Below are 27,760 nucleotides of genomic sequence, written 5' to 3'. Positions count from 1 at the left end.
CGACAATTCGTTCTTTAATATAATATTTTTAATTCTCTTTGCTTTCGTATTTAATTTTAATTATAAAATATCAATAAAAGGTAAGGAGAAATAGATATTACGATGTATTAAAATAATTTTAAAAAGAAAGAAAATTCTATTAACGCGTGAAATCGCCCGTGATGTAATGAATTAAATAAAAGTGTAATGAAAAATTATTGTACATGAATGAAGCACATAAAACGAAATAATCATATTACCATAGAAATATCTTTGGTATTTAGTTAACCATTAAAGATAATATTATGTTTATTTCACAAACAATGATTTTATTCTCTATGATTAGCGTACAGTAAACGATGCAGAAAATTATTTTATTATCTAAAATAAAAAAATACGCATAAATAACTTTAACTCAGATCAATCGATCTATAAATATAATTCATATTTTAAAATAAATTTAATTAAAGCGGCGTTATTATTCCAATTTGAACATCGTAGCAAGATCGTAAATCGTAAGTAAGATTGCAAGTTAAAGTAACAATTGAAACTAAGAATATATATCCGAGCATATGGGTACCCTCATCGCGTTTGAAATTGCTCCATACGTTGAAAGTAGCACAAGTACCAAGTGTTATCATCCACTCTAATTCACGATCCGGCTTACGTTGAATCCACAGGAAAAGCAGGGGAGGGAGACAAATGAGAAAGAGGGACAAATCCCGAGGAGAAGTAATTCCACTCGCTCGTCGTATTACTCTTTTTATTTTTCCTCTCTCGATTTGTGTATATATACATGTACAATGATCCAGTATCGTCACAACGTAGCATCCGTCTTACACGCTACATCCGTAACATCCTTGTGTGAAGCCGCGCAATACTCTCCCGAGGAACAAACGCGGCTCGAAAGTGGATTCTCGCGTCGGCAAACAAGCGTAGGTGGAAATAAAGGAGGAAACGCGAATTTCATGGCGTTCAATCGAAGACATCGCGTGTTTTTTTTTCTTTTTCTTTGATTTTTAACACGTGGATGAGACGGAAAGATCAATCAAGGGATCGGATGAGAGAGAATGTAAGGATAGGATGTTTTTCTATTTTCGATTTAATCTTGGCCGACCCCTCCAATTTTCGTTTGACGAGCCATAAATTTAAATATATCTCTCGAAGCGTTACGCCATTTCCAAATTGAAATTTTACGAAAAAATTTGATCGACGGATGTCCGTCGAATAACGTAACATGGCTTCGTAATAATTGTGCAATAAAATTCGCGTACCACTCGAGCGTTCACGTTTGTTCGTCAGAGGCAATCCTTCTCTACTTGATGAATTTATTTCGACCAGAAGGAAAGAAGAGACGAGACGTTCGAGCGAACAAGAATCGTGTTGAACCATTGTTTCTAGATTTACTCGTTTTCGAAACTTCTTTTCGAGTAGACCGCCTTTAATCTACGAATTAGTGTAGAAGTTTCAATTCCTCGTTGATTTTTTTCGTCCATTTTCGTCGGAAGATCGTACATCCGCGTGATGTTCCAGATCGTTCACTTTTGAATTGCAAAAATTGATGGAACGGAAACGGCTCGAACGAGATAAATCCGAGGTAACCGATACCGTCGAGATGTATTCGAGGATCCTTCGAGCTTAGCCCGACACGCCAGGTACATCAGGATTGAGAATGTGGCCAATTGGATTTGCATGATTCGTGGAATTCCCCGCGCGATATCTGACCACTGACCTATCTCAAGTTCCACTTCGTACCTTTTTAGATTTTATCCATCGATCATACGTCGTTATACGTAAAATTTGTAGAGATTTCTACAAAAGAAACGAAATTTTAAACGATAAATGATCGATGATGGTGCTTCTAATTCGTATGAAATGAATTCTTTCTTTTACGTAAATTCATATTTTTATCCGGATATACTCGAAAAAATGAATTCAAAATTTTGTTTCCTTTTAAATACTTTATACGTATTTACGTGCATTCCCTCTATTTTTTTTTTTTTTTATATATACTTTTAAATTTCTCATTTCTCACACATAAATATCCACGCTCTCTCGAATGTTTCAAAGACAATCGCTAATAAAAATTTACTTTTCCAAAATCGATGCATACTTTGTATACTCCAAATTCGATCAAACGCGAAACTACGTCAATCTCGTTAAACGCTAAATTACTAATAATTTAATATCCTACTAAATCCGATAAAAAGATCGACAATGATATGTCAAATTTGAGTACGTAGCTTCGCCTATACTTTGGACATTTCACATTTCCGATGCAGCTGGCCTGTTATATATTTCGCGCGAACGTTTCTCGTCTCGAACGAAATGAAGTTTAAAAAAAGGCGGATCCTACAGGAAGACGAATCCCGTCCCGTCGAACGAAAAACAACGTTCGGTGCACGCGTGCCATTTCATCGATCCTCTCATGAATGGTCGCGGGCGGTTTATCCGGGCGTGCAAGTGACACTTTGCATTTGTGGAGAGCGACGGGGCCCCGTTTTCGCGTTTCGCGGCGAGCCGATGATTTACATCATCGATTCCTCGTCGAATTGTACCAATTCTCGGCTCGGCCGCCCGTGCCTTTGCGTCCTTTGACACGCCGTGTTGCCGATCAACCGTGTGATCGTCTTTGTTCTTGCCGAATTTCGATGTTCCGGGTGAAAGACTCGCGTACCGAAAGCGGAGGCTTTTTGCGGCCTCCACGTGCAACTGAACTTGTGCGGTATCGAGAATGGAGGGTTACAATGTCGAGAAAAATCGAGAAGGAAAAGAAAATCTCGAAAATCGATTTAATGTAATGGCGGGCGTAAAATATTCGAAGCGGGGAGATCGATTTAAGTAATTCTGAAATATTAACCCGATATTCCGCAGTTTTAATTTTTACATAGCGGCGTAATATTGTTGGATTTATTTTGACAATTATTTAAAATATCCTAGGAGGACAAAAAATGGGTTAATAATAAATCAACATACGAATCGCATCGATCGCTACTTCTTTTCTTTTCTATCCGATTTAACTTCGAAATGTTTGAGCTCTCGATATCCGGTTTTACGTTCTACCATTTTGCAAATCTATTCGAGCTATCTAAACGATCCGTGCGCCGTTACTCGCATCCGTGGTGGCGAGCAGTCGATTTGAAGCGAACGCAACACGACGTCGTAAATAATTCTATCCGGAATCTAATAAGAACTAGTGTGTCGGAAGAAAGGAATCTGTGTTCGCGTGAGTCGGCGATAAGATTGTCTCGCTGGAAAACGATCGCGCGGAAACTGTGATCAATTCAAGTTGCGTGCGTGCCGATTGAAATGGAAAACGGGAAAATGGGTGGAGGAGGAGGAAGGGTGAAAAAAATTTTTTGCGAATCTTCGGATGGATTCGGCATTTGAATCCTTTCGGGCGGAGAGAATTTACTTAATCGTGACTCGATCGCAAGCGTTCATGTTGAAAAATTGCGGCCGTTTCGAAAGAATTTCGAAGAATACCTGTGCGTTTCGATCTTTTCCAATCCAGAAACTTTACAATTTTTCTGCGAAATTCTCTGGAAACGCAGAATTCTTTTCCAGCAAAAATATTTTCAATTTATTTCCAATACGTAATTCGTAAATTGTTTTCATTCCAGTGAACGAATTTTTTTAAATATTAGAATACCTTTTAGAAATTATTTCGCGATAATCTAACTAACTAAATAAATCTGACTAGTCGATAAAACGCAGAAGATTTGGTTTTCCTAAGTTAAAACTCGTTTCACGAAATGTAAACCGCAAGAAGAAGCAAAGGAAAACTCGTCTAAAAATCAAAGTTCCGCCCATACGTCTTGTCGACGATAATTCCGTTTCTCTTTTTTTCCCGCCGCTAAACTCGTTCAAAAAACGATCATCGAGCGTTCTTACGAATTAATCGTTCGAGCAGTTTTCTGATCAAGACGAGACGAATTCGATCGAATTTCTGCACGATCGTAGGCGCGAGAACACGTTTGCAAACACGCCGCCTAAGAAGTTAATAATTCAATTATTGTTTGTCTAAAGTGTTAAGTAAGAAATAAATACGTGCTACACGGAAATGTCGAAAGCGAGTGTAATTTCTGTGTTACTTACACTGCACAATTTCATGCACGCGAAAACGAAGGCCAGTCGCGCGTAATAAAGAGTCTAACAAAGAACGAATATTGAAGGGATGCGTTCTCGATATAAGCGTTACTCGAAATCGCTCGACATGTGTTCAACACCGTTGCTGGCTTGTACGTACACACAATTTACGTTGCACGAGGCTTGTTCCAATATAACACCCGCAAACTGTCCAATATCAAATTCAACCTCGAACAGTCGACCAGCGTTGTCTGAAGCTGAATCTTCAATCCAATCCTCCTCCGTTCTCCTTTCAGCTTTGTCGAGATGATAATAGTATGTATCGATAGAGATGAATGAATTGTTTTTTTTTTTATCATTTAGTAGAGAAATTTAAGGTGTACACCCTGTTAATTCTTGGAATCGTACAATTCTTCGTACAACAAGTTTTGATACCCGTTTTAAAATAATTTCAATGTGAGATACTTTATCGATTGGCTTTACGCTACTTGGTCTTGTTAAAATTTTCCTTATTTGAAATTTCCTCTTTGATTTGTATCGGTGGCGAGTGGAAAATCGGAAAAGACGCATTCCATCTCCGTTCTATCCTTGGAAATATCCCGCCTTGTTCTTCTCGAGCGATGAAGGAAGAAGAATGCATTCTCAACGTGTCTCTCCGATCATCAATACCAAACTTTAGATCGTATTTTTCGAGGGGAAAAAAGTTTTTTCGATTCAATCTGGGAGAATATAATATTCAGCGAGCGAACGATTAAGCGCGAAGAATGAATCGTAGAATATGTAGTGAATATATTTGAATCTTGAAAAAGAAACGGGGAAGAGAAGAGCGAAGGGATTTTCGTTTCATACTTTTTTCCGAATCTGGCGATTAAATATTGATTTTTCCTTATTGTTCAAAATCCTTCGTGTTCCTCTTCGATGCAACAAGGAGAGATCTTTCACAGATCGATAAAATTTATACATTCTTCGTTATAACTAGCGAAACGATGAAACGAAACTTGTAAAAACCCGACGATCCGGTGTTATTCTCTTCGTAGTCTTCCAAGTTTCTTTGGCCTTTGTCTCTACCGCCAATTATCGCAAAATTAAGCAAAGTGAACTTCGCTTTGTTTCACCCCTCCCCAAAGTATTTCAACCGACGTTCAACACCACGCGTCGAAATACACGCGTTAGAGACGAGTCTGCTAATTTCAATAAAGATCTCTACTCCCCCGCTCGCAGACGAATTTCATCCGTTCGGTTCCATCCACGTATAACGTTACGTGCCTCTTTGATCAACATCCTTTCCATATCTCGTTCGTGGAAGAACATTTGAAAGAGGAATTGATTGGCATTATCGTTGCAATAATAGCTCGACGAATTCGAATAATACATGCACAATGGTCGTGTGTTGACGACGAAAAAAATGTTCATCTACTCTTTATCCTACCGGTTGCGATCTCGGTTCGAAAAGGAAGAAAAGTCTGGAGGAAGCCAATTCCCTCTTTGCCGTCGTCAGCGACGGAGAAGATCGGAGAATTCTATTTCGATTCGTTGGAATTGGATGTTGGTCGATCGTGTCGAAAGGACAACCGACTATTCCCAACAACTATTCCCACTTGTTCATCTAATTCAGACCAAGGAAGAACGAAGTATGCTATTTACTCGCGGACAAAGACGAACTCGTTGTAATGATTCCAACGATTCTCCTCAAAATCCACTCCAGGCTTGAGTTGTTCCGAATTGCCGCCAGCTGTACCGGAACCGCAGCTACCGGCCAACTTAAAACCTTGCTCTTGAAGCATGTCGAAAGCTTGCTCGATGGAACTGTGCTTCAGGAAGAATCTCGAGGTGTAACGATCCGTAGTGCCGTGGTCCGGATCACGGCTTTCGTTCAGAGTTTCCCCAAACACGTCCCTACAAAGGGTCACACGACCGCATACAAGGATCCTCGACAGCTTCCGAAACTTTACATCCGCCAGACCCTCGCGACCGAATGCAAAGCTTCCGCGATAACCGACAGTTATGTGTCCGGATGCTCTCTTCCCGGAAGAGGTCAGGGAACCGGAAGACTTGCCGTTCTCCAGAATGGCACGTTCCAATCCAGGCAGACCGTAAAAATTTGCTTCCTGCCTCAATCTCTCCTTCTCTCGAAACCCCTCCGGCAGAACCAACGCTTGATTGCGCAGAAAATCAAGCACGTAACGGAACAGTACCCCGTCTCGATCCAGAAAATATTTCCCCTTCGCATCTTTCTCTACCGGCGTTTTCCCGGAAAACAATGCGGCCAGATGAGAATCGCTCTCCCGGGTAAGGGTGGTCAGAGCGGTGGTATAAAACACACCGCCCACGTTCAACTCCACCACGCTTGGCACGGCTTCCTGTTGCTGCTCCGGCTGCTGTTGATCCACCATGCTTCCCGACGCTTCTCTGATAGACTCGTCTCGCGTACAGTCGCGCGTTGCGACTCGAGCCACCGATAATCGTGCGACTCGTGAGAACGATAAAGTTCGGAGTGGGGTGGTATGTACGAACGGAATGACAACGACCAGTGGAAAAAAGGGGGAACAAAACGGTATATTCGCACCGAAATATTTTCTATTTATTCTTGCCTGTGCAGCGATACCGAAAATGCAGCACCCCGCAAACAACACTTCTCGCGACCACACTGCACGCAGCACAACTGTGAGAGATCGCGTGAATTGCGAGAACGGGCCGATATGTGTATCGGGTCAGTGACCGAGGACAGCTAAGGGTTGAGACGAGGTGGACACACTCCAAGATAGATCTGACTCCGGAAGCGTGCTCCCTCGAAGCTGGGGGCGAGAAAGACTGACGATGAGAGACTGCGCCTACGCTCGGTCGAGGAAAGCCGAGTTTAGCTCGGCTCCGTCGCTGCGTTTCCTCTCCTAGACACTTGGCGCGCGCGGCAGGACACGCTACTCGTGTGTGTTGCGAACTCTGATACGCTGGCGCAGAAGGGTGCAACGCGCACCGATTCTCGAACGGAGGAACGCGCGCACCATCCCCCTGTCGTCATTCGATCACTGCACGCGGACTGTCCGCGTGTTACGATACCAACGAAATTTCTCTTTTCCACTCGTGCCCCGATTCGATCTCATCATACTCGGTATAGCTATTTCGATCGTTTCGAATTTTCGCCAATCGTGTATCGCACATTTGTTTCGCTCACGAACGAACCATGTAATATGAAAAAGAAGAAACAATATCGTCGTCGACTTACCTTTGAACGTTGAATCCATTTTCTTCCTCCGTATGATTACATTTTTCTTCTCTCGGCCTTTGATAATTGATTATCACTCCTTCTTCCTCCCTCTTTTCTCTCTTCGTGTTTTGAAGTTCCGCCATATTGTTATAATGACCGGATAAATGCGCGGGAAAATGCTTGCTCATTGTCCCACTCTTGTAAACCTAAATTCCATATAGATATTAATTATACGTTTTCTACACGAATGTTTGCTATGTTATTTGATTAGTGATAAAACTTTGTACATTGTACATAGATATTTAAAGTAAATTTATACTTTATTGTTTAGATAGATTGATATCGTACGTTGGCTATGCCGTAATTATTGATAGATAAGAATTATCGATAAATATTTACCAACCTTGTAAGCAGTTTATTCAAATATTTTCTATTGTTCCCACATGTTTTCACACTTTTTCACATAATAAAAGCTATACACTCTTGTAAATACGTTAAAAATGTAACGTCGAATATTTGCAATGAACACTCACTTTACCACTGAACGATTAGCGCCCTCTCTATCCCCACTACTACGATCAGCTGGTTTCACAAATGGCCGAAATAGCGCGCTGATCAGTCAAATTGAGTGCATGCATTGGATGGCCTGCGATGGCCACTGTTAACGACGACGGATTATTGTCTTTCATTGTGTGTAATAAATCGGTATATACGCTGTTTTTCCTTTATTCATAGTTCTATGAAAAAAACTGATGTCATATAATAATCTTATTCGTATTGCTATACAGATCAACGTATGTGAACAATTTTCCCTTTCATCATTTCTCGGAAACTGGGACGATAATCCCGCGGGATAAATTATTTTTAATCGACAATTTAAATCGAACTGTCGAGACAAGAAACAATCGAAATGTCGGAGCCACGAAAAAGGATTGTAAAAGATGAATCCAGAGGAAATATTCTTAAAAATCATTCCTGGAGTAATGGATCCGACAGTGAAAACGAACAAGCTGGTGAAAATGAATTACTTAATGAAGCAGTCAGTTCAAGGTTCGTAATTTTATCTCACTATTCCTAGATACGCTCTTTATAATAATTATTTTTTTTAATTTCGTTCATTATTTTCTAGATTTATTCTATTTTTGTTTGTTTGTTTTTCTTTATTTTTCTTATGTTTTTTTTTATTCTTTCTTTGTTATCTGTTGTACAAATCATGAGACATTCTGTATCATATCTTCTAGATACAATATTGCACGATATATCATATTGATATTTTTTGAAAAGTTATTTTTAATTCAGTAAATGTAATTTGTAATAATAAAATCTATATTTTCTTTTAATTATGTTCATTATCGATAAAATAAAGAGTATTTTTTAAAAAGAATTTTATTTTTACTTTATTTATACTTTTAATATAATAAACTATATAATAACTATATAAAATTTTTTATATTTTTTATGTAATTATTAATTCCATAATTTTTGTGCTAGAAATTTATTGTACTAAAATTATTATGTAAAAGTGAATATTACTTTTATATTATATTAAAATTATAAAGATCATGATATTTATTAAAATCTTTTTTATTTATAGTCATTCAACTATAACAGATCAGCCTATCAGTAATATGTCCCTGTTTACCGAAGAAAAAATGCGTAGAAAATTAAAATTTTTCTTTATGAATCCTATTGAAAAGTGGCAAGCAAAGCGTCGTTTTCCATATAAATTTATCGTACAAGTTATTAAAATTTTGTTAGTTACGATACAACTGTGTTTGTTTGCACATAATAATTACATTCATGTAAATTATACTTGGGATAATCGAATAGCTTTCTCGCATCTATTTCTCAGAGGATGGGATAATTCTTTAGAGGTAAGATATTATTCAATCTATTTATTTTTAAATATTGCAAAAATTAATATTAAAATATATTAATAAATTTATATAAAAATAAATAAATATAAATAAAAATTATATGTTTGATTATTTTTATTTTTAGGTACCTGTTTATCCACCAGTAACAGGTCCTCTGGCAATTTATAAGCGAGATGATTTCTATAATACGATTGATTATGCTTTAGATGGTTATTATAATGTTAGTAACGCAGTTGGATCTTATTCATACATTGCAGAAGACAATTCAGTTGGTCCAGTTATTCTATGTTTATATCAATATAAAGAAGGTATTATATTCGGTTTTAATGAAAGTTATGTTTTTGATAAAGAAATCATTGAAACTTGCATAAATATAACTAATAAGACTTATATTGAATCTAGTAAATCAAAATTATTATTATTTAAGCAAAATATTAAAGTGAATTTTTCAGCACTTGTTAAAGCTCATTTAATGTTTGCTTTGAAAACAGTTAATTTAAAAGCTGCAGGACCTATGACACCTCCTGATTGTTATCAATTTAATATTAAAATTAATTTTGACAATCGTGACTTTGATGGACAAATGTTACTTTCATTAGATGCTGAACCAAAAAGATTGCAATGTAAAGGTGATACACGTTATGTAACAGATAATCGTATTGAATCAGCTGTAAGAACATTATTAAATTTATTTGTAATTTTAATTTGTACTGTATCTCTTATATTATGTTCAAGAGCAATATATAGAGCACAGTTATTAAAATTTGAAACTATGAATTTCTTCAAAAAGGCATATGGTAAAATATTAAGTCTTGAAGGAAGATTAGAATTTTTAAATCTCTGGTATGTTATGATAATTGTGAATGATCTCTTAATTATTATGGGTTCAGCTATAAAAGAACAAATTGAGCGAAAACAATTTGGCAGTGATCATTGGAATATATGCAGCATATTTCTTGGTACAGGAAATTTACTCGTTTGGTTCGGCGTATTAAGATATCTTGGTTTCTTTAAAACATATAATGTTGTTATTCTAACGTTGAAAAAAGCAGCCCCTAAAGTAGCACGATTTTTAATATGTGCAATTCTTATTTATGCTGGTTTCACATTTTGCGGTTGGTTAATTTTAGGACCATATCATATGAAATTTAGATCACTTGCTACAACTTCCGAATGTCTTTTCGCACTCATTAATGGTGATGATATGTTTGCTACATTTTCGGCAACGTCATTCAGTAAATCACCGATGTTATGGTGGTATTCTAGAATGTATTTATATACATTTATTTCATTATATATATATGTGGTTTTAAGTTTATTTATTTCTGTGATAATGGATGCTTACGATACGATCAAAATTTATTATCGCGATGGTTTCCCAAAAAATGATTTGCAAACTTTTATTGCGGCATGTACTGACGAAGCGTCTAGTGGTCTTTATAAAGATGATTCTGAAGATAGTGATTTATCAGAATTTATAGATCGCTTTTGTTGTTGTCGGAAAAGACCCTTTTATGGGTCATTCTCAGAATCAAGTACAAAATTCTCAACAAAATCGGAACAAACGTTTGGAGGAGCAATCTGTATATAGTGCATTAAAGGACAATAATGTTTTGAATAAAGATTATGGTTCTATGGCAGATAGACGGTATTATTATAATGATAATTTTATCATGTAAAGTATTGTTTGTACAAATGCAACATTGCATTTTTTTTTTTAAATGTTACAATTAAATGCTACCATTTTTATGTATCATGTAAATACTAACAAAAATGAATGATTCATTTTATCTCTCTCTCTATATATATAATATATATATATATATATATGGAATATTTTATTAAAAATGTCAATATTTAAGAATTAGACATATAATAATAGCAATGACGTTATTATTGTTTATGTATATAAAGTATTAGTGCATAAAAAATAATTAAAGTGTTTTTCCTGTCAGTAACTTTTTGTAATATAAAATATATATAAACTTAACACGTATTTCTTATTAAACATCATTTACATATATAAACAAAACTATAGCATGCCAAAGTCAATAATGCACAGTTTCATATATAAGAATATATGTATATATAAGAATTTACAATTATTTTTTGAAAAGATTAGATAAAATTAATTTTAAACTTATATAATTATAAATATAAAAAAATTACTTTCTTGTTAATAATGCAATAGAATAAAATTTAGGGTTGTGAAAAAAAGGAAATATAATAACTAACATATGTCATAAAATTTTTAATGTACATGTTTCCAATATTGTATATTTTATATTATATGCATTCTATGTAATATCTATATGTGATCTCTAAAAAAAAACGTGCCTCATTTAGGAAAAACAAATATAATTATTAAGTGAAATATGTTTATAATATAATATAAAAAATAATAAAATTGTAATTTTTTAAATATTTAATATTTTCTTCTTTTTATATTTTCCCTATAATATGATAGTTAATAATAAATTAAATCGATTATTTTTATACAGTTATTTATATGTGATATGAATTTTAAAATATTGTGCATATAATAAAATAAAATATAACAATTTTATAACCTAAAACTTGTGTTTAAAAATTATATATAAAAATTTACGAATTCTATAAACATCAATAGATTTAAAAATACATAAATTTTTTTTATTTTTAAATTTATAAACTAATCATCGAAATATCTTATATTTTTTTTTTACGAAAGAAATGCTATTTATTTCATTTTATTTTTATTGAATAAAAAAAATATAATTTTATTTATGTACAAGATATTAATACATGATTATTTTACAGTATTAATCATAAATGGCTCGTTTATTACTTTGAAGTATATTATTATTTTTTTTATTTGAATTTATCACATATAGAACTTTGGTAAATGGAGTACGCTGACCCAAGAAACGAACAGAGCTGGTCACTGACCGTACCTAAACGCGAATCACTGTTTACATCCAGTTTTACATCTCAAACTGTCAAGGTGAAGCGCGGCGTCAACACTCCGTTATTGTCAAGCTTGAGTGCACAATAGAGTGTCGATCGTATGAGAATTAAAATACTTTCACAAAATAAAGTGCCTTGTGAAAATAAAACGTAGTGTTCTTACGAAAATATCTGTCAAAACCTATTCGCACGAAAATGTCAAGAACGAGCCATACCGGAGTAGGATCGAATAAAGTTGAGCTTGAATATTTGTTCTCAAACAAAGAAGCGTCTGCCAGTGAACATAGTATTTCAAGTATGGTATCTAATAGTTCTTCACAAGATGAAAATTTTCGCGTGTCGAAGCATGCGGAAAATAGTCTTAGAGTTATGGAAAAATATTTACATGAACAACAATTGACAGATGTCATTTTAATTGCAGGTAAATAGAGAATTTCTTTGTTTTCAAATACTACTAGTTAATCAACTGTGAATCATTTGATTCTAAATTAAAACAAAAGATTTATAATTATTTAAACTTATAATTATTTAATATACAAATTACATCAATAATTCAATTTTTATTTAGGAAAAAGACACATTCCTGCACATCGTTTAGTACTTAGTGCAAGTTCAGAATATTTTGCTGCCATGTTTACAAGTTCTTTAAGAGAATCTGCACAAAATGAAGTTGAATTAATGGGTGTAGATGGAGATGCATTATGGACTTTAGTCTGTTACTGTTACACAGGTATAATTTTATGAAAAAAAAAAATGTAAGAAATTTTAAATATATTTTATAAATTATGGGAATATTGAAAATTTTCTTTTTTATATTTTTAAACAAAATAGGTTGCATAGAATTAAGGGAAGATAGTGTAGAAACTCTTTTAGCAACAGCACGTTTACTACAGTTAAATCCAGTTGTTAAAGCATGTTGTCAATTTCTTAGAAAACAACTTCATCCAAGTAATTGTTTAGGAATAAGAATGTTTGCTGATACACAAGGTTGTTCAGATTTATTAGATCATGCTCATGCATATACAACTAAACATTTTATGGAAGTTACAAAGAATCAAGAATTTTTATTATTATCTGCAAATGAAGTTGCCAAACTTTTAGAATCAGAAGATCTCAATGTTCCTTCAGAAGAAATTATTTTTCATGTAAGACTTTATATTTATAGAGAAAATTATTAGAAAAAATTTAATATAATTTCTACTGATTTATATTACTAATATTGTTAATTTAGACACTTATGACATGGTTGGAATATGATCCAGAAAATAGACAGAAAGATGCAAGCAAGTTATTAAGCCTTGTAAAGTTACCTTTATTATCTCCTGCAGTAAGTATTAGTAAATATGTAATAAATAAATATTATTTTATATTAAGAAAATAATGTAATTATTTGCTATAAACTTTATTATATTCACACAGTTTATAGCAGACAATATTGAAAGTAATGAAATGTTCAAAGATCAAAGAGTGGCACAAGAATTAGTTATGGAAGCATTAAAATATCACCTTTTACCAGAGCGTAGACCATTACTTCAATCAGGACGTACAAAACCTAGAAAAGCTACTGTAGGTCATATGTTAGCTGTTGGAGGAATGGATGCTAATAAAGGTAAATGAATTGAATATGAAATGATAAAATGGATATTTAATATATTTAATATTTTTTTTATAGGTGCTACTTCAATAGATGCATTTTCTTTGCGTGATAATGCTTGGAAATCTATGGCTACAATGAGTGGTAGAAGACTTCAATTTGGTGCTGCTGTTGTTGATAAAAAATTGATAGTTGCTGGTGGAAGAGATGGATTAAAAACATTAAATACAGTAGAATGTTTTGACTTTTCAACCTTTACTTGGAGTACATTATCCCCTATGAATATTCATAGGCATGGATTAGGAGTAGCTGTATTAGGTGGACCTTTATATGCAGTTGGTGGTCATGATGGTTGGAGTTTTCTAGATACTGTTGAAAGATGGGATCCAGCCACACGTCAATGGAGTTCAGTTTCTGCTATGTCTATACAAAGATCCACAGTTGGTGTTGCTGTATTAAATGATAAGTAAGTTTTCAAATTTGGTATGTATTCAATCGTTTTATTATTGTTATATATCCTATATGTGTATGTTCAGATTATATGCTGTAGGTGGAAGAGATATAAGCTCATGTTTAAATACTGTGGAATGTTATGATCCCCATACAAATAAATGGACACCTTGTGCACCAATGTCAAAACGACGAGGTGGTGTAGGTGTAGGTGTCGTAAATGGATGTCTTTATGCATTAGGTGGTCATGATGCACCTTCCAGTAATCCTAATGCCAGCAGATTTGATTGTGTTGAAAGGTATATATATGTTTAAAAAATATATAATAGTCTATTTATTTATTAATTTTAGACTAATATATATATATATATATATATATATATATATATATATATATATATATATATATATATAAACGTTAGTGATTATAATATAAATATTACAATTGTATAGGTATGATCCTAAGACAGATACATGGACTATGGTAGCACCAATGAGTGTACCAAGAGATGCAGTTGGTGTTTGTGTACTTGGTGATAGACTTATGGCTGTAGGAGGTTATGATGGCCAACAATATCTCACTCTTGTTGAAGCATATGATCCACATCTTAATGAATGGGAACCAGTAAGAATATTATTTAATTATAAAATATTTAAAAAAAAATAAAATTTAAGATATTTATATTATTTATATCATAAAATTAATACATTTTAAGGTTGCTCCCTTAAATGCTGGTCGTGCGGGAGCTCCATGTGTTGTTATAAAAAACGTAACAGGTTTCGGATTTGATTAATGATAAAATTCTGCACAAAGTATGGAACTTCAAAAGCAAGTATGGAACTTCAAAGTATTTTAATTAAAAATCTTACATCAGAAGGTAGATACAGAAGAAGATATTTGCAGATGTTACTATATCATAAAAGTAACATTATTTTTGTCTATAAATATATGTTTAAAACATAGTGTTTCAACACAGACAAAGCAATGTTTGTACTCCATTTGATACGTTGCATATACTATCGTGAATTTGTACATATTTATACCTATGTCTTTTGTATAAACATATTCAAATTTATTTTTAACAAATACATTTTTTACGTCGAACAAATTTATTTTTCTTGTCGACAAAATGTTTTTATTTACATATGTATTCATATATATTTTGTGAACATATTTTTAAATAAATAAAATGCTCATTTTAACTAATTTATCGAATTTTATAATCATGTTACTTGACAAATATCTGTTATTTTTCATAAAATCCTAACAAGCAGGAAATGTTCTGAAAAATATACAAAAAATAAATTCATGTAAAAATTCGTATTGTGATCTTCTATTCCTTCTCATAATTTAATAATTAAAATTAAATTTACCGTGGAAAATCAGATGCTGATTCTGCAAATTTATGTCTAACCATAAAAGTAGCAATTGCTTCTGCTACTTTATCTGGAACATCTTCATGTACTGCATGTCCACATGCTGGTAATACTTGCATTTGAAATTTACCTAATAAAAAAAGAAAAAAATAAACTTTAGAAATATTTAATATACTTAATATACAATTTAATATCGATAATACTGTACCTTGCATTTGTCCAACAGTGAGTTCTCGGTCTAATCTATCGACACCAGCTAATAATAGTACTTTTGGAACTGGTACATTTAAAAATGCTGTTGACAAACCCTTAAACCATCCAAGCCAATGTTGTTCAGTCTTTGATAGGTCTATTCTCCAAACATATTTTCTAGTAGCAGTAGTACCGGTTGGAGTAGATGGTGGTGGCATATTTACTGGTTCCTCTTCTTGAATAATATCTTCTCGTGGGATTGTAGTCTCAGAAATACACTGGCATGTTGATGATTGTGACAACAAATCAATATCATGAGTGGCTAATTTATTAGTTTCGATGCTACAGCAATACAAAAGTATAGTATATTAGAACAGTGAGCTGAGCAGTGATGACATATGAATATATCGATATGTACTAACTTTCTTATTTGTCCAGGAACTGACACCTTAGCTGATTGTATGTTACGGATTTGGCCACTTCGTACACTAAAATGTGGATAATTAGAGACATTCTTCTATAATCTCGTTTTTGATTATACAACACAAATATGTAATATATTAAAGAAGTAAATAACATTTTAGTTTGTACAGGATCAGCCAAAAATGTGCCTTCCTTCTGAAAAATGTACTTAGAATAGCAAGTTTTCTTGACTGATAAAAACTACATGAAAGACACAGAAAGATGTACTTAATTACTTTATATTTTTTTAAAATTTAAAAGTACTAACCACCATTCCACAGCTTGGGAAATAGAACTAAAACTAGACGGTCTTGATCTTAGAAAGCTTTGCATAGATGCTAATGCATCCATGGCTGTCCCTTCAACAACATCAATAACTCCTAATCCACATAAATTTGTGATTAATGATGCAGCTCTAACAGCTACTGCACCACCCATACTATGGCCCACTAGGATGACAGGATTATTTTTTGTTGTTGCATTTACAATTTCTGCAACATCTCTAAAAATTAAAAAAACATTAATAATATGATATTTGATTTTATATTTGTAATTATAAAAAAATTATATTTACTTTGCTAAGGTATCAGCAGATAAATCTTCTTCATTTGAAGTTTGAGTATCTCCATGTCCTCTAAGATCAATTGCCATAACTTTACATACTATCATAGTCATAATTGATTTCTGAAACATAGATGATATGAGAATTATAAATTTATATTTCAAATATTTAATAATTAATACCTACAGTGAATTCTGCCCATGTTAATGCACTGTAACCACCCCCATGTAACAATACTAATGTCGGACCATCTGTACCCTTAGTATAAATATGAAATATGTCATCTCCTATTTTCACATCTTGAGAATGATCAAAATATGGAGTCCATTGAACTGGATCATAATCTCTCTTACGTTGAAATCCCTTTGATTTATTAATCCTATTCATTACAAAAAAAAAAAAAAAAATATTTAACAGTAAACTTAGAAATTTTCTATTAAAAATCCACGTTAAAAAGTTCGTATTATTAAATTATTTTTATGAAAAAAATTTGACTTTAATAGGATTTCATTTAATAACTTAAATTTATATAAGTCATAATAAACTAACCTAGAGCTAATTCCAAAATTGACACCCGATGGTGGTAGTTTTGATTTCAAAATCGATTTTTGGAGGGAAGACATGTTAGTATGTATTCAACAAATTCTTCTGTTTTTCTAATAATACTATTTGCAATTATAATTATGTTCACTGTTTTTATAGATACATCACAAATTATAGTATCGTTGTTTTATTCACAATTAACGGAATACCAAAACTTCTCTGACAGCTTTAGCTTGTTACTACCTGAATTCAGTATTTCTATATTCGATATAAAGCGCTCCGATGAAAATTTATTGCTGATACAGCGTCTCCCTCTTTTTTATCGATACTCTTGTGCAATGTTATCTTACGTCGATATATACAACAGACTCAAATGATTAAAGCATCACGAGTTAGAGCTTCGGTTAAACTTAACAGCATGGCACTACTGTGTTACAACAAATTATGGCGCGTTAAAAGAAAAAAAATATTTAATTTTGTATTATTGAGTTATACATTCATATTTGCCAAACAAAATATTAAAATTTTTAATCGTATAACACATCAAATGAATAACCTTATATATATTTTACATGATTTCCCTTTTTTAATCCTTTCTTTTGTCATTATTCAAAAAATTTAATCAATTCGGCGATTCGATAAATTTAATTGTCAAAGATATCTTGAGAGATCAAAAATAAAAATAATTCATTTAATTTCATATATTTTTAGAAGAATATATAAAAACGACGAAAAAAAATAATTTAGAGAATATTCGTTTGAACCATCGACGTTTGAACCATCACCTGACCTGACGCAATATTTCTATTCTTCTTAAATCTTACCCAACCTCCTGTCCATGAAACGAAGAAGCCGAGGTCGAAACTGGAAATCGTCAATGCCATCGAGAATCCGACTATGACAGACGCGCAAATAGTCGCACAAGCGGAGGGGCCATCCGCTGTCGACGAAGCCTTACCTGGTGACTCAACTTGCGTACGTCGGTTTCAAAGCGCCGAAAGAAAGGGAAAGTACCCGAGACATCGAAGCATGGAAGCCTAGCATGCTCTCAGTCCGCGGAAAGCGACTGAACGCATACGAGAAACGATCCTCCGATCTGTCGCGTATTCGTGGAAATCGCGATCGAGATTCGTGGTGTGCACTGCTGGAATTATCATTCGTAGGACATTGCGTCCTGATCGGTGAGATTTTTCTATGACGCAGATCATGCCAGATCGAAAAATGGTAAGGAACGATTCACGTCTATCTTTATTAATTTTTTCTAGTAAATATTCTATATTTATAATATATATTACATGTTATACATCTTCTGTTTGAAATACATTTTTTTATATTTAACCGGTTATCGATGACCGTTTGAAATTTTTGTTTGAAATTTTGAACGATTAATAATTCGAAGATCAAACGATCAAACAGGAATTATTTATGTTAAATTTTTACTGGAATTTGTTGTGACTTTTTTGAAAAATCAAACTTTTAAAATTTTTCAAAGTCTATTAAAAGAAAAAAAAATTTAGATAGATAGAAGATATTTTTGTTTGCATAACGGAGATTGAAATAAACCGTATTTTATTTCACGAGGAACCTCGTGGAACGTTAAAGATATAAGATAAACGTGTATTTTGTTCGATATACCGTGTATACCAGTCAGATTTTTCACGGAACAAGGACGTCACGATATCGGAGAAGGGATCGAAAATCTGGAAGTCCTTCACAAACCATACTCATTCTGTTCTTTTGACCTAAAAAATGAATTCAAATTAACAACTAAGAGTTTTTTTTTCTACCACGAATAATTTAATTATCACGAATATCGATGTGTATCGATGTGTTTAAACACAACATCTAAAATTCACATTCCATCTTAGATATGTACGAACATTAAAGAACCTTGAATGCTACCGATCTCTTTTGAAACTTTTACATAAGTATACATGCAAAGAATGAAATCAATTATGCGATACGTTACTAATAAAAACCATAAATACGATCAAAAATATATTTTACGAAAAAAGGGGGAAGAGAGAGGGAGGAATTACAAGTATTTCGATATTAGGTTCAAGAACCGCAACCGAGGTCAATCGTATACCTTCGTTAGAGGTATACTTCGTAATAGTGTAGCTCACGATCTACTCGTCGGATAATACTATTATGCTAGCATTACGCAATCGCGAAAATTTCACTTTCCGCGGTGTGATCGCGCGCGCGCGCGCAAGCAAACTCGCTTGCATGCGTATACGCGTTACCTTTAGATCGACGTGGATTTTTTTATCGTGCGTTAGTGCTCCCATCGTCTCTCTCTTTTCGATACTTTTTTTTTCTTTCTTTTTTCTTTTTTTTATTTGACTATCCGATTCGTTTGACACTGTTCGGTCAACTAATGAGGCCAATCAAAACAAGTGTACTTAATCGAATACAAGATTGCATGCAGGCATTTCTTCAGCAATGGATGGTATTTTTGGAATTTGATACATTGGTCTTTATGCACCTCTTGGAACTTATTTTTGATCCCAAAAATTTAGAGGGAAATACAATTTCTAAAATTTCTTACGATATTTTTTTATTCCTTCGATTAAAAGAATCGAGAATGAGTTGAATCGAGTCTCTTCTTTATTTCCATTATTCATTATGTATGAAATTCAAGATATCACAATGGATTACACAACAGTCACAAATGATATGCTATATACGATTGCGCAATCGATATAACCGGATGAACTACGTAATTCGTTCATACAGCGAGTTTAAGACATAATTATGCATTGAATAATAGGAATGAAAAAAATTGGACTTTATTTTTTTAGTAGTAAAAAGAAAAACTTTTATTATAAAATCGGTAAAAGCAATAATTTTTAAAGCGTTAGCTTGAAAAATTTGTTGATTAAATTCAGATTTTATGGATTTTACCGTAGAAGACAATTTTCATTTGTTAAAAATCCAGTAGAAATTGCGATTAAATACAAAAGAATTTTGCTCTTACGTTTCGTTCTATCCTGTCATCTCTATTGTTTCATTTCTCTGTTTCAATAGAGTGTAAAAATAATCGATTCGAACAATGTTTTGTCGGCTGTAGTTTAACTGCGCAATCCGGTATTCATTGTTCTGCATATCGTACGAAAGAGTGGATCACCTTTCCAACAGAACTCGTTATTATGAAAAATAAAATCCGATGTAACGGATGAAGATCCTTGAAATTCTTAATACTCGAAACGATGCAGTGACGCAGTTCAAGAAAAAATCACAATGTTCTTACTTGAAGAAATAAGGAAGAAAAGGGATTGGAATATTCATTTATTTGCAAACAAGAGAAAAACTGTTTTCAAATAAAAAGTAAGACAAGAAAGAAGATTCAACAATGAGTTATCTTAAAAGAAATTGAAAAAAAAATATTTCTTCTACTAAACTTTTATTCACTTGAATATATTGAAACGAAGAAAATGTATTATTATGCAGGATGTCCAGGCTCTTATATATTTGAAGTCTTTCAAACAGTTGAAAAGTAAGCGTCATAAAAAGACAAGACAAACCTAACCGATTAACGAAGTGTCACGTGCGCTATCCTGAATATCATCGATATTCTTACAAATACAGTGGACAGTTAGTCGTTTAATGTATTCAAGAATCAGGATTTGATTTATAAAAAAAGGAAAATATTCATAAGCTTGAGTCTTAGAATAGAAATTTCATAAAATTCTATTTTTCCAATTGAACACATTCACTTACACTTTTTCTATTTTTAGGAATCGTTCGATTTAACCAATTAAACACGAAGGAATATATCAATCATGATTCTAAACACGTATTGGATTCGTGGAATCGAATTATCCGAAGGAGGCGCAGATGCTTCAGAATTTCTGAGTGCCTGACATTTTGGCCAATTAGGAGGAGTCACGATGTTGGATCCAGTTCTTGGAATATCGACGGTATGGTGGTTGGTGATGTACGCCAGTGTTCTGCTGCTGCTGTCGCCCTTGGTGCTGCTTTTCATCGTATTCCTACCGAATTTCCCGATACTGTTGCTCAGAAGAATGTGCTATATTCCGATAGAATCTATATGACGAAATCGAGTTCATCGATTCGAGGTTCATTTCTTAGAGATCGTACATCTCTCGTTAAGTTTATCGTGTTTAGAATTTTATACAACGGTATAGAAGGTCAGTAAGTTAATTTTTAACAAGGAAGATAATTGTAAAATCTCGAAACCACAAAATTATGCAGAAAGAATTTCGATATCCTTCTAATTGTAGAAGAAATTGCTTCTTGGAGGAAAAGGTGAAATTCGAAAGCACAATAAACGAAGAGAGTTACGATAGTCTTTGATGATTCTATAAAATTATATAGTTAGTTTTAAATTATATTCCCGAGCATTCAGAGATTGTAAATTTAAAATAATTACGAAATTATTTTTATTATTTTGTAAGAAAATATGGTGTGCGGGATGATACCGATGACAATGAGAATGGAATATACTGATTGTTATATATGTATACATATTTTCCGCACACTGTTCAATCGAATCAAAATTAATGATAAAGTCAACATCCATCGATATGTAACTTTTAATTAATAATTTTGTGTATTTAAGTTTATTAGGAGCATCACTCGTATCGCTCAAATATTCTCATTTTATATTAAAATTACGATGTATCTTGGAATAACCAAGTACCTACATCCTGCATGATTAACTAGAATTTAATTATAAAACGTTTTACATTAAAATCTCTATTTATTTATAAATGAACCGTTAGTATTCCAAGTTGTAACTTTTCGCACACGATTCGAATCCTCAATTGGTTATTTCCTTCTCACGATTCTTTCATCTTTCGTTGCCAAGATTTCGCCATGATTCGCGCGCGAAACGAGTAAAAGAACCGATATGTAAAACCGACATAACGGGAACAGAGTTTCGCAAAGTATAAATCGTGAAAATTTCGAGAGACAACCTTGTCGATTCTGACGTCATTTTAAGTTGGTTTATCATAAGATAAGCATTTTTCGCATACAAACGTGCGAAGATCGAACTGTTTCTGAGAAGAGCGATTGTCTCGCAAATTTTCTCCAGGTATTGTTTAATTTTTTTCTTTTTTTTCATATTTTTTACGTAAACGGGAATATGCGTCATTGAACATTCACCATTGATCTTGTTGGCCTCTTTTTCTTGGAATTATCGTGGTCGAATTATTTTTTTCATATAATATTTTTTCATAAATGATACATTACGATCGATTCCAGATTGGATAATTAATACATGTCAGTTCGAAGTTGTTGATGTAAACTTTCGTACATACATGAAACGTATACAGTAACATACGTCACTTGTTGGGCCAATCATCGATAAGTTTAATAACGATCGAAGACCTTATGCCTCTTTTTTTATTTTTCGTTCGTCGAAAGGTTTCAATCAACTCGGGGAATTTATGTTCCACGATCATTACTAAATGCCATGCACATTTCTAACTATTGCACATTCACGAGAAAAATAAAAAAGATAATAAAATAGTGTAACGTAGTTCATAGTTACGAATACCTGAGCACACGTATCATCAATCAATTTATTGATAAATGCTCGATCGATGAAAGAGTATCCTCTATATATAGGACACGTTTAGATCTTTTATTATCCAACTTTTTTTGCCATTTGTAGCTGTATAAGAAGAACCGTTAGTATATTCTCACTGTCAATTTTTATCACCATTATTGGTTTTTAATACATTATTTATTACTTAAGCAATATTTTTTCCCTGACAGAATCAAAAATTCATTTCTCAAAGAATTGAATATACTGAATATCGAATCTAATTAACTTTCTAATGAAATTCTGAGATACAGGAACGATAATATTGATTAAAAAAAAGAGAACTGAAATATTCTCGAATAAAAAGCTAGATATTATTTATCCACCTCGAAGAATATATTTCCGAAGAATGTATTCAATAAAAATTTTTAAAATTTAACAATTATTAAAATTTATTTAGTGTTTAAACAATTGGGCATTCGGTTCGATCATCAATCGTGCACAGTGTATCGCACGGATCCTGTGCACAGGTAAATGCCTGTCCTTCTCCAGTTCAGTAGTTGATGTAGACGGGCCTCATGTTGAACATTGCAGTACCGATCGCGGAGTACTTTCGCCAAGTGGCGTGTAGTGGGGGAGGTAGGACTTGAACCCTGAGACCCATGGGCCATATATACTACGGTTCCATGCAGCTCTCTTGCTACTTAGTGTCAGCTTCTCGACGATCCTTGTTGTTTCACAGGGGAGATCCATCGAGAGGAAGGACAGATCTAGTAAAAGGTAAGCGACGTTTCATTCATTTCATCGGTTGATCATCATCGTTTATCGCGTTCTGACCTACGCCATGAAAAATCATCCATTTTCCTCGTCAGAATGGTATCGCTTTTGTTTTGCAAGAACGAAAGAAAGAACACAATTGATAAAAGAAAAAAATACGATGATTCGCGCGTGTTAACGAGATGAATCATTTGCATCATCTATGTAAAAGATATTTTATTTCCGTCGAAGCAATAGCGATTAAGTTTATTAACGGTATTTTATTTTGACTAGCTATTTTTTTTTTTTTTATCGGAAGTAACCGCTTTCGTCGGTGAGATCTGTTCCCTCTAAAGATTATTTGAAGATCAAGAGGAACGCAAGAATTTCACTAGGCGCGACAACTCGACTGTGGCTACACACCTACGAAGAAAACAGTCAAGATTCTTATTCCGTGCACGCGTAGTTCGCCTCTTTTGTATGCGATCGTTCGATCGAGCACACGCGAGATCTTTACTCGTGGATGGCAATTACGTTTCCATGTAAAAACAATGGTCAGTTGATCGACACGCGGTTGGATCATGCGAGTTCCTTTCTTCGAAACTTGGATGAATTGTGATTGATTCTCTTCTCAAGAGACTCAAACACAAATAAAAGTTAAAAATAATAAACCAGAAATCAAGCGGAATTTAAACTTTTACGAGATATTATTATATCCCCGTTCAGAAATTATATATTAAATCCCGTTGATTTTTGATTCTAATATGATAACAAATTTAAAATTTAAATTGGCGACGAGTTTATGTTAAATTCATTTTACGAGAATAATTACTTCGCAATCGTTTACGTTGTATGAATTTAAAGAAGGTGGATTGTTCGTTTATTTTTCTTTTAAATTTCGAATTCTAATTCGATTTAACACGTGTAAATAAAAAAAAAAGAAATTGTCAGTAGACTATGTAATCAGATGATTAATACATTGATGCAAAATTTAAACGATTCGAAAACAGTATACGCAGACATATCGTAATAAACGGATATATTTTATACACTCATAAAGCCGACATTGCTTTTCCACTAACCCAATATATAAGTATTTCTGCATAGCTTTGTTCTTGCATCAACGTTTGATAGCCGCAACTGTCTCTCGCACGTTGGTTTTAAAATCTCTTTATTGTCGTGTGCACGCGTGCTTGTGCTAGATTTATCGGCTGTGAACCCGAACAAGGGACTTTGAACTACATATCGTTTTCTCCGTCACACTTACCATTTACTCGGCATCGCATATCCGTTTCAATTATACGTCGATATACAATAACGTTACATTAAATTTTCATTGTTCCCTCCATTTATCACCACTCCACCAGCTTTACTTTGCTTCAATTATTTTCAGATGAATCTATTCCTCGTCCTCGCCTTGATCGAGTTGGCGTCGGGGGATCCGGGGGGGCTTCTCAGAGTTCCCAAAGTGTACAACGCCGTGATCACGAGCAATCAAAATTTATCCCCGTCCAGAGCATACCCGGTAATTCAACCCGTGATTCATCGGACGGCGATCGGTTACGTGCCACCTGTTTATTACACCCAAGTGGCGCCTCACTTAGCCGGGCCGGAAGTGGTGCATTTTTCTCAACGGGTGTCGAAACAGCCGAACGACGTTCAAACCGCTCCCTCGTCGTCCATCGAACGGTCCAAGTCAACCGACAAGACGGAATCGACAAATCCAACGAACGACGAAGAAGAAGAAGAAGAGGGTAATAAAGGTGTCTCGGGATCGAAGGGGAAGAGCGGGGACCAGGAGCCTCTCAGCTTCTATCCCAATTATCAGTCGTTGTATTACGACCCTTATTTCTACACGTACAGCGGATTCAATCCTCACCTGGTTCCCGGCACTTATTACGTGGACTATCAACCCTACGGCACCCTCGAACCTATCCCTGCAACCACACCGAGAAACGGGCTCACAGAACATCTGCTCCCAGCCTATCACGAGGAGAAGAAACTCCCTGGAAAGGATGAGAAGGAGAAAATACCGGATGTACCGCCACCACCTCTTCCAACAGCTGTGCCGAAAAGTTCTTGAAGCGGAACCGGTCCGACGAGGTCACGTTTTGAAGCCCATGATCAGACTGATTGTCATCATAGAGTTCTCGAGACCACGAGATAGACGAAGTGAAGTTAACGAGAGACGATTAATTTGATCCGTTCGACGATCATTGTATATAAATTGCAATAACGTGGATCGATCAAGATAAGGATGATTTTGGAGGGATGGTACACAGTTACTTTTTTTATTTCCACGATTATTTATGAATGACATTTTATTTCAACTAACTTATGCTCTTAATATCTAATATTTTATATATATATATATATATTTTATATTCGCTATGGCAGATTTATTTTATCGGTTTTTTTTACTCGTGTGACATACACATCCCTAGAAATAAAATATTATATTCGCTTTATTAAAAATATATATTTTTTTATACGAGAAGAGAAAGAGAGAGTCGCAAATTTAATTTGCCTATTATAGAAAGGCAATTGTATTGAAAAAAAAAGTTACAGGAAACATTACAGAAAATATATATATAGATTTATGTTTCGACATGATCGCAGCGATCGTTTATCTTTCTCACGGCCCAGATCTTTATCACGTATAAAAATTCCATATTCGTCAACCCCTCAGCGATAAATATTAAGGAGTTTATACCGCCATCCTTGTTACGAGTTACATCGATATTCAGCGTGATATTTCTGTTCTTCACTGGTATGATTCTTATGCAAGTGACGCACACTGAACCCTCCACCGTCGTTGTTAAATCCATATTACTCTGTATCGAATTTTGCATATTGATGATTAAATTGTGCTGATATATTAAATTACCCGAGCAAGTACCCCATTTCAGAACATTGTCGTTCTCTTTCTTGTCCTGAAAATATTTTTCAGGTTATTTATCAAATCAATTTGAAAAAGAAACAGAAATTTAAGAGCGCTATTAACTTTTTATTCATCTTTTGCAACTTATCTCTAACAGAATATTGATTCTATTAAGTTTAATTTTGTTAAGTATTTTGTAGCGAAAATATAATGGAAGTTTGTCGAATATGCATGCTATGTTCGTACTTACACTTTTGTTACTTTCGTTACTTTCGTTGTCAACTTCGCCGTTCAAATGATTTACGTAATATACGTTTGACGTGTCACTTGTGACTTGATCCGTATCATTAGATATCGTTGACGTTTCTATTACTTTTGTTCTATTACTTTTTGTCGTAGGAAGAATTAAAATGGCATTGTCATCGACGAAATTTCGTCTACCCTTGTCGAGCGTCTTATTAATTTTCTGAACGTTATTCGTTGGAATCTTAGCGGATACATTTTGAATATCATTCGTTTCAATTTTAGTTGTACTACTTTTATTAAATTTTTCTTGTAAATTATAGGATATGTACTTGGGAGTGGTGGTAATGGTGGGTGCAGCGGTTACCCTTTTCGCGTACTTCTTCGCTATCTCTTTCTGTCGAGCGTAAAATTTGTCCATAACCGCTTTCCTCATCGAGTAATAATCGGACTTGTCATCTTTCAAATTCTTGGCGTGCATCGCGCAACGCCTCGACCTGTTTATTCGCTCCTCGTCCGTATTCGCGAAATAATAATTGGCTTGACGCCGGCCGATTGTTTTCTTCGTCACGCCTATGGATTTATCACCGTTCGAGTAGGTCGACTGTTGTTCTTTGTTCTTCCACTCCTTCTTGTAATCAGCCCGAGTTCGGATCAGTTTCAATTTCTTGTAGCTTTTCTTCGTGTCTTTCAACTCGTTCGATACTTCCGTCGTGTTTCTTTCCGCTGCGCCCCTGTACGATAAACCTCCTCCATCGATCCCTTTATCCGTTTCACGTTCCACGATCGAACGATATTCCCTATCACGAGGAGAATGTATCCCAACCACGTGCCACATTCGATGGGGAGGTATCCTGAAACTTGGCGCTGCCTTAATTTCGAAATCGTCGATTCGAGAATCCTTCCCATCGGTAGTTTCAATTTTTCTTAATTTCAATCCCTTCATCTTAATTACGTCGTACGGTTCGACGGCTACCTGATAATCCCGTCTCACGGTTTTCTTCTCGTGCAAGATGGACGTTCCGATTATCACGAAAACTACCAGTACGAAAACACCGACCGACCAAATATTTTTCACGCTCATATTCG

General features: G+C 34.2%; 6 protein-coding genes across 8 annotated transcripts in view; 3 read left to right on the top strand and 3 right to left on the bottom strand.

The window, feature by feature from the left end:
- The window catches only part of LOC108002058 (BTB/POZ domain-containing protein KCTD16), a 90,967-nt gene extending 83,135 nt beyond the window's left edge, over positions 1-7,832 (bottom strand). Inside the window, exons 1-2 of one of the 2 annotated variants that reach the window (XR_009833431.1) lie at positions 7,677-7,832; positions 7,292-7,479 (exon numbers count right to left, since the gene is read on the bottom strand). Coding sequence is in view for 1 of the 2 variants with exons in the window: in XM_017063448.3 (XP_016918937.1) it covers positions 5,709-6,461 (753 nt within the window). In the remaining variant the exon portion in view is untranslated. Of the gene's footprint in view, positions 1-728; positions 7,480-7,676 lie in introns of those variants that run through there. The other variant, XM_017063448.3, reaches the window with a different exon arrangement.
- On the top strand, positions 7,827-10,924 carry LOC108002158 (mucolipin-3). Its single transcript, XM_017063669.3, has 4 exons — positions 7,827-7,978; positions 8,062-8,323; positions 8,868-9,147; positions 9,275-10,924. Exons 2-4 carry the CDS (start codon positions 8,184-8,186, stop codon positions 10,739-10,741), a joined length of 1,887 nt encoding a protein of 628 aa, XP_016919158.1. The 5' UTR covers positions 7,827-7,978; positions 8,062-8,183; the 3' UTR covers positions 10,742-10,924.
- Positions 10,925-11,206: 282 nt separating this feature from the next.
- On the top strand, positions 11,207-15,347 carry LOC108001992 (kelch-like protein 5). Its single transcript, XM_062087173.1, has 9 exons — positions 11,207-12,517; positions 12,665-12,826; positions 12,928-13,241; positions 13,328-13,423; positions 13,516-13,705; positions 13,769-14,156; positions 14,227-14,439; positions 14,594-14,765; positions 14,857-15,347. Exons 1-9 carry the CDS (start codon positions 12,292-12,294, stop codon positions 14,932-14,934), a joined length of 1,839 nt encoding a protein of 612 aa, XP_061943157.1. The 5' UTR covers positions 11,207-12,291; the 3' UTR covers positions 14,935-15,347.
- LOC107995258 (protein phosphatase methylesterase 1) lies at positions 14,977-18,197 on the bottom strand. The gene is made up of 8 exons (XM_062087177.1): positions 17,283-18,197; positions 16,920-17,112; positions 16,746-16,855; positions 16,440-16,673; positions 16,132-16,197; positions 15,726-16,051; positions 15,515-15,647; positions 14,977-15,423 (listed from the first exon to the last, which is right to left on the bottom strand). Exons 1-8 carry the CDS (start codon positions 17,354-17,356, stop codon positions 15,405-15,407), a joined length of 1,155 nt encoding a protein of 384 aa, XP_061943161.1. The 5' UTR covers positions 17,357-18,197; the 3' UTR covers positions 14,977-15,404.
- LOC108002042 (uncharacterized) lies at positions 18,158-26,430 on the top strand. Of its 2 annotated transcripts, none has more exons than XM_017063412.3 (3): positions 18,158-18,500; positions 21,017-23,571; positions 24,941-26,430. In XM_017063412.3, exon 3 carries the CDS (start codon positions 24,941-24,943, stop codon positions 25,628-25,630), a length of 690 nt encoding a protein of 229 aa, XP_016918901.1. In that variant the 5' UTR covers positions 18,158-18,500; positions 21,017-23,571; the 3' UTR covers positions 25,631-26,430. The 2 variants fall into 2 exon arrangements, with proteins under 2 accessions (XP_016918901.1, XP_061943169.1); XM_062087185.1 differs by having other exon boundaries at positions 18,287-20,606; positions 20,730-23,571.
- On the bottom strand, positions 25,851-27,755 carry LOC108002039 (uncharacterized). The gene is made up of 2 exons (XM_017063407.3): positions 26,679-27,755; positions 25,851-26,480 (listed from the first exon to the last, which is right to left on the bottom strand). Exons 1-2 carry the CDS (start codon positions 27,753-27,755, stop codon positions 26,145-26,147), a joined length of 1,413 nt encoding a protein of 470 aa, XP_016918896.1. The 3' UTR covers positions 25,851-26,144.
- Between the last annotated feature and the right edge of the window lie 5 nt (positions 27,756-27,760).

This window comes from Apis cerana, linkage group LG1 (genome assembly GCF_029169275.1).
Source record: "Apis cerana isolate GH-2021 linkage group LG1, AcerK_1.0, whole genome shotgun sequence".
NCBI classification, from domain to species: Eukaryota; Metazoa; Arthropoda; class Insecta; order Hymenoptera; family Apidae; genus Apis; species Apis cerana.
This window is presented reverse-complemented; position numbering and strand designations above follow the sequence as displayed.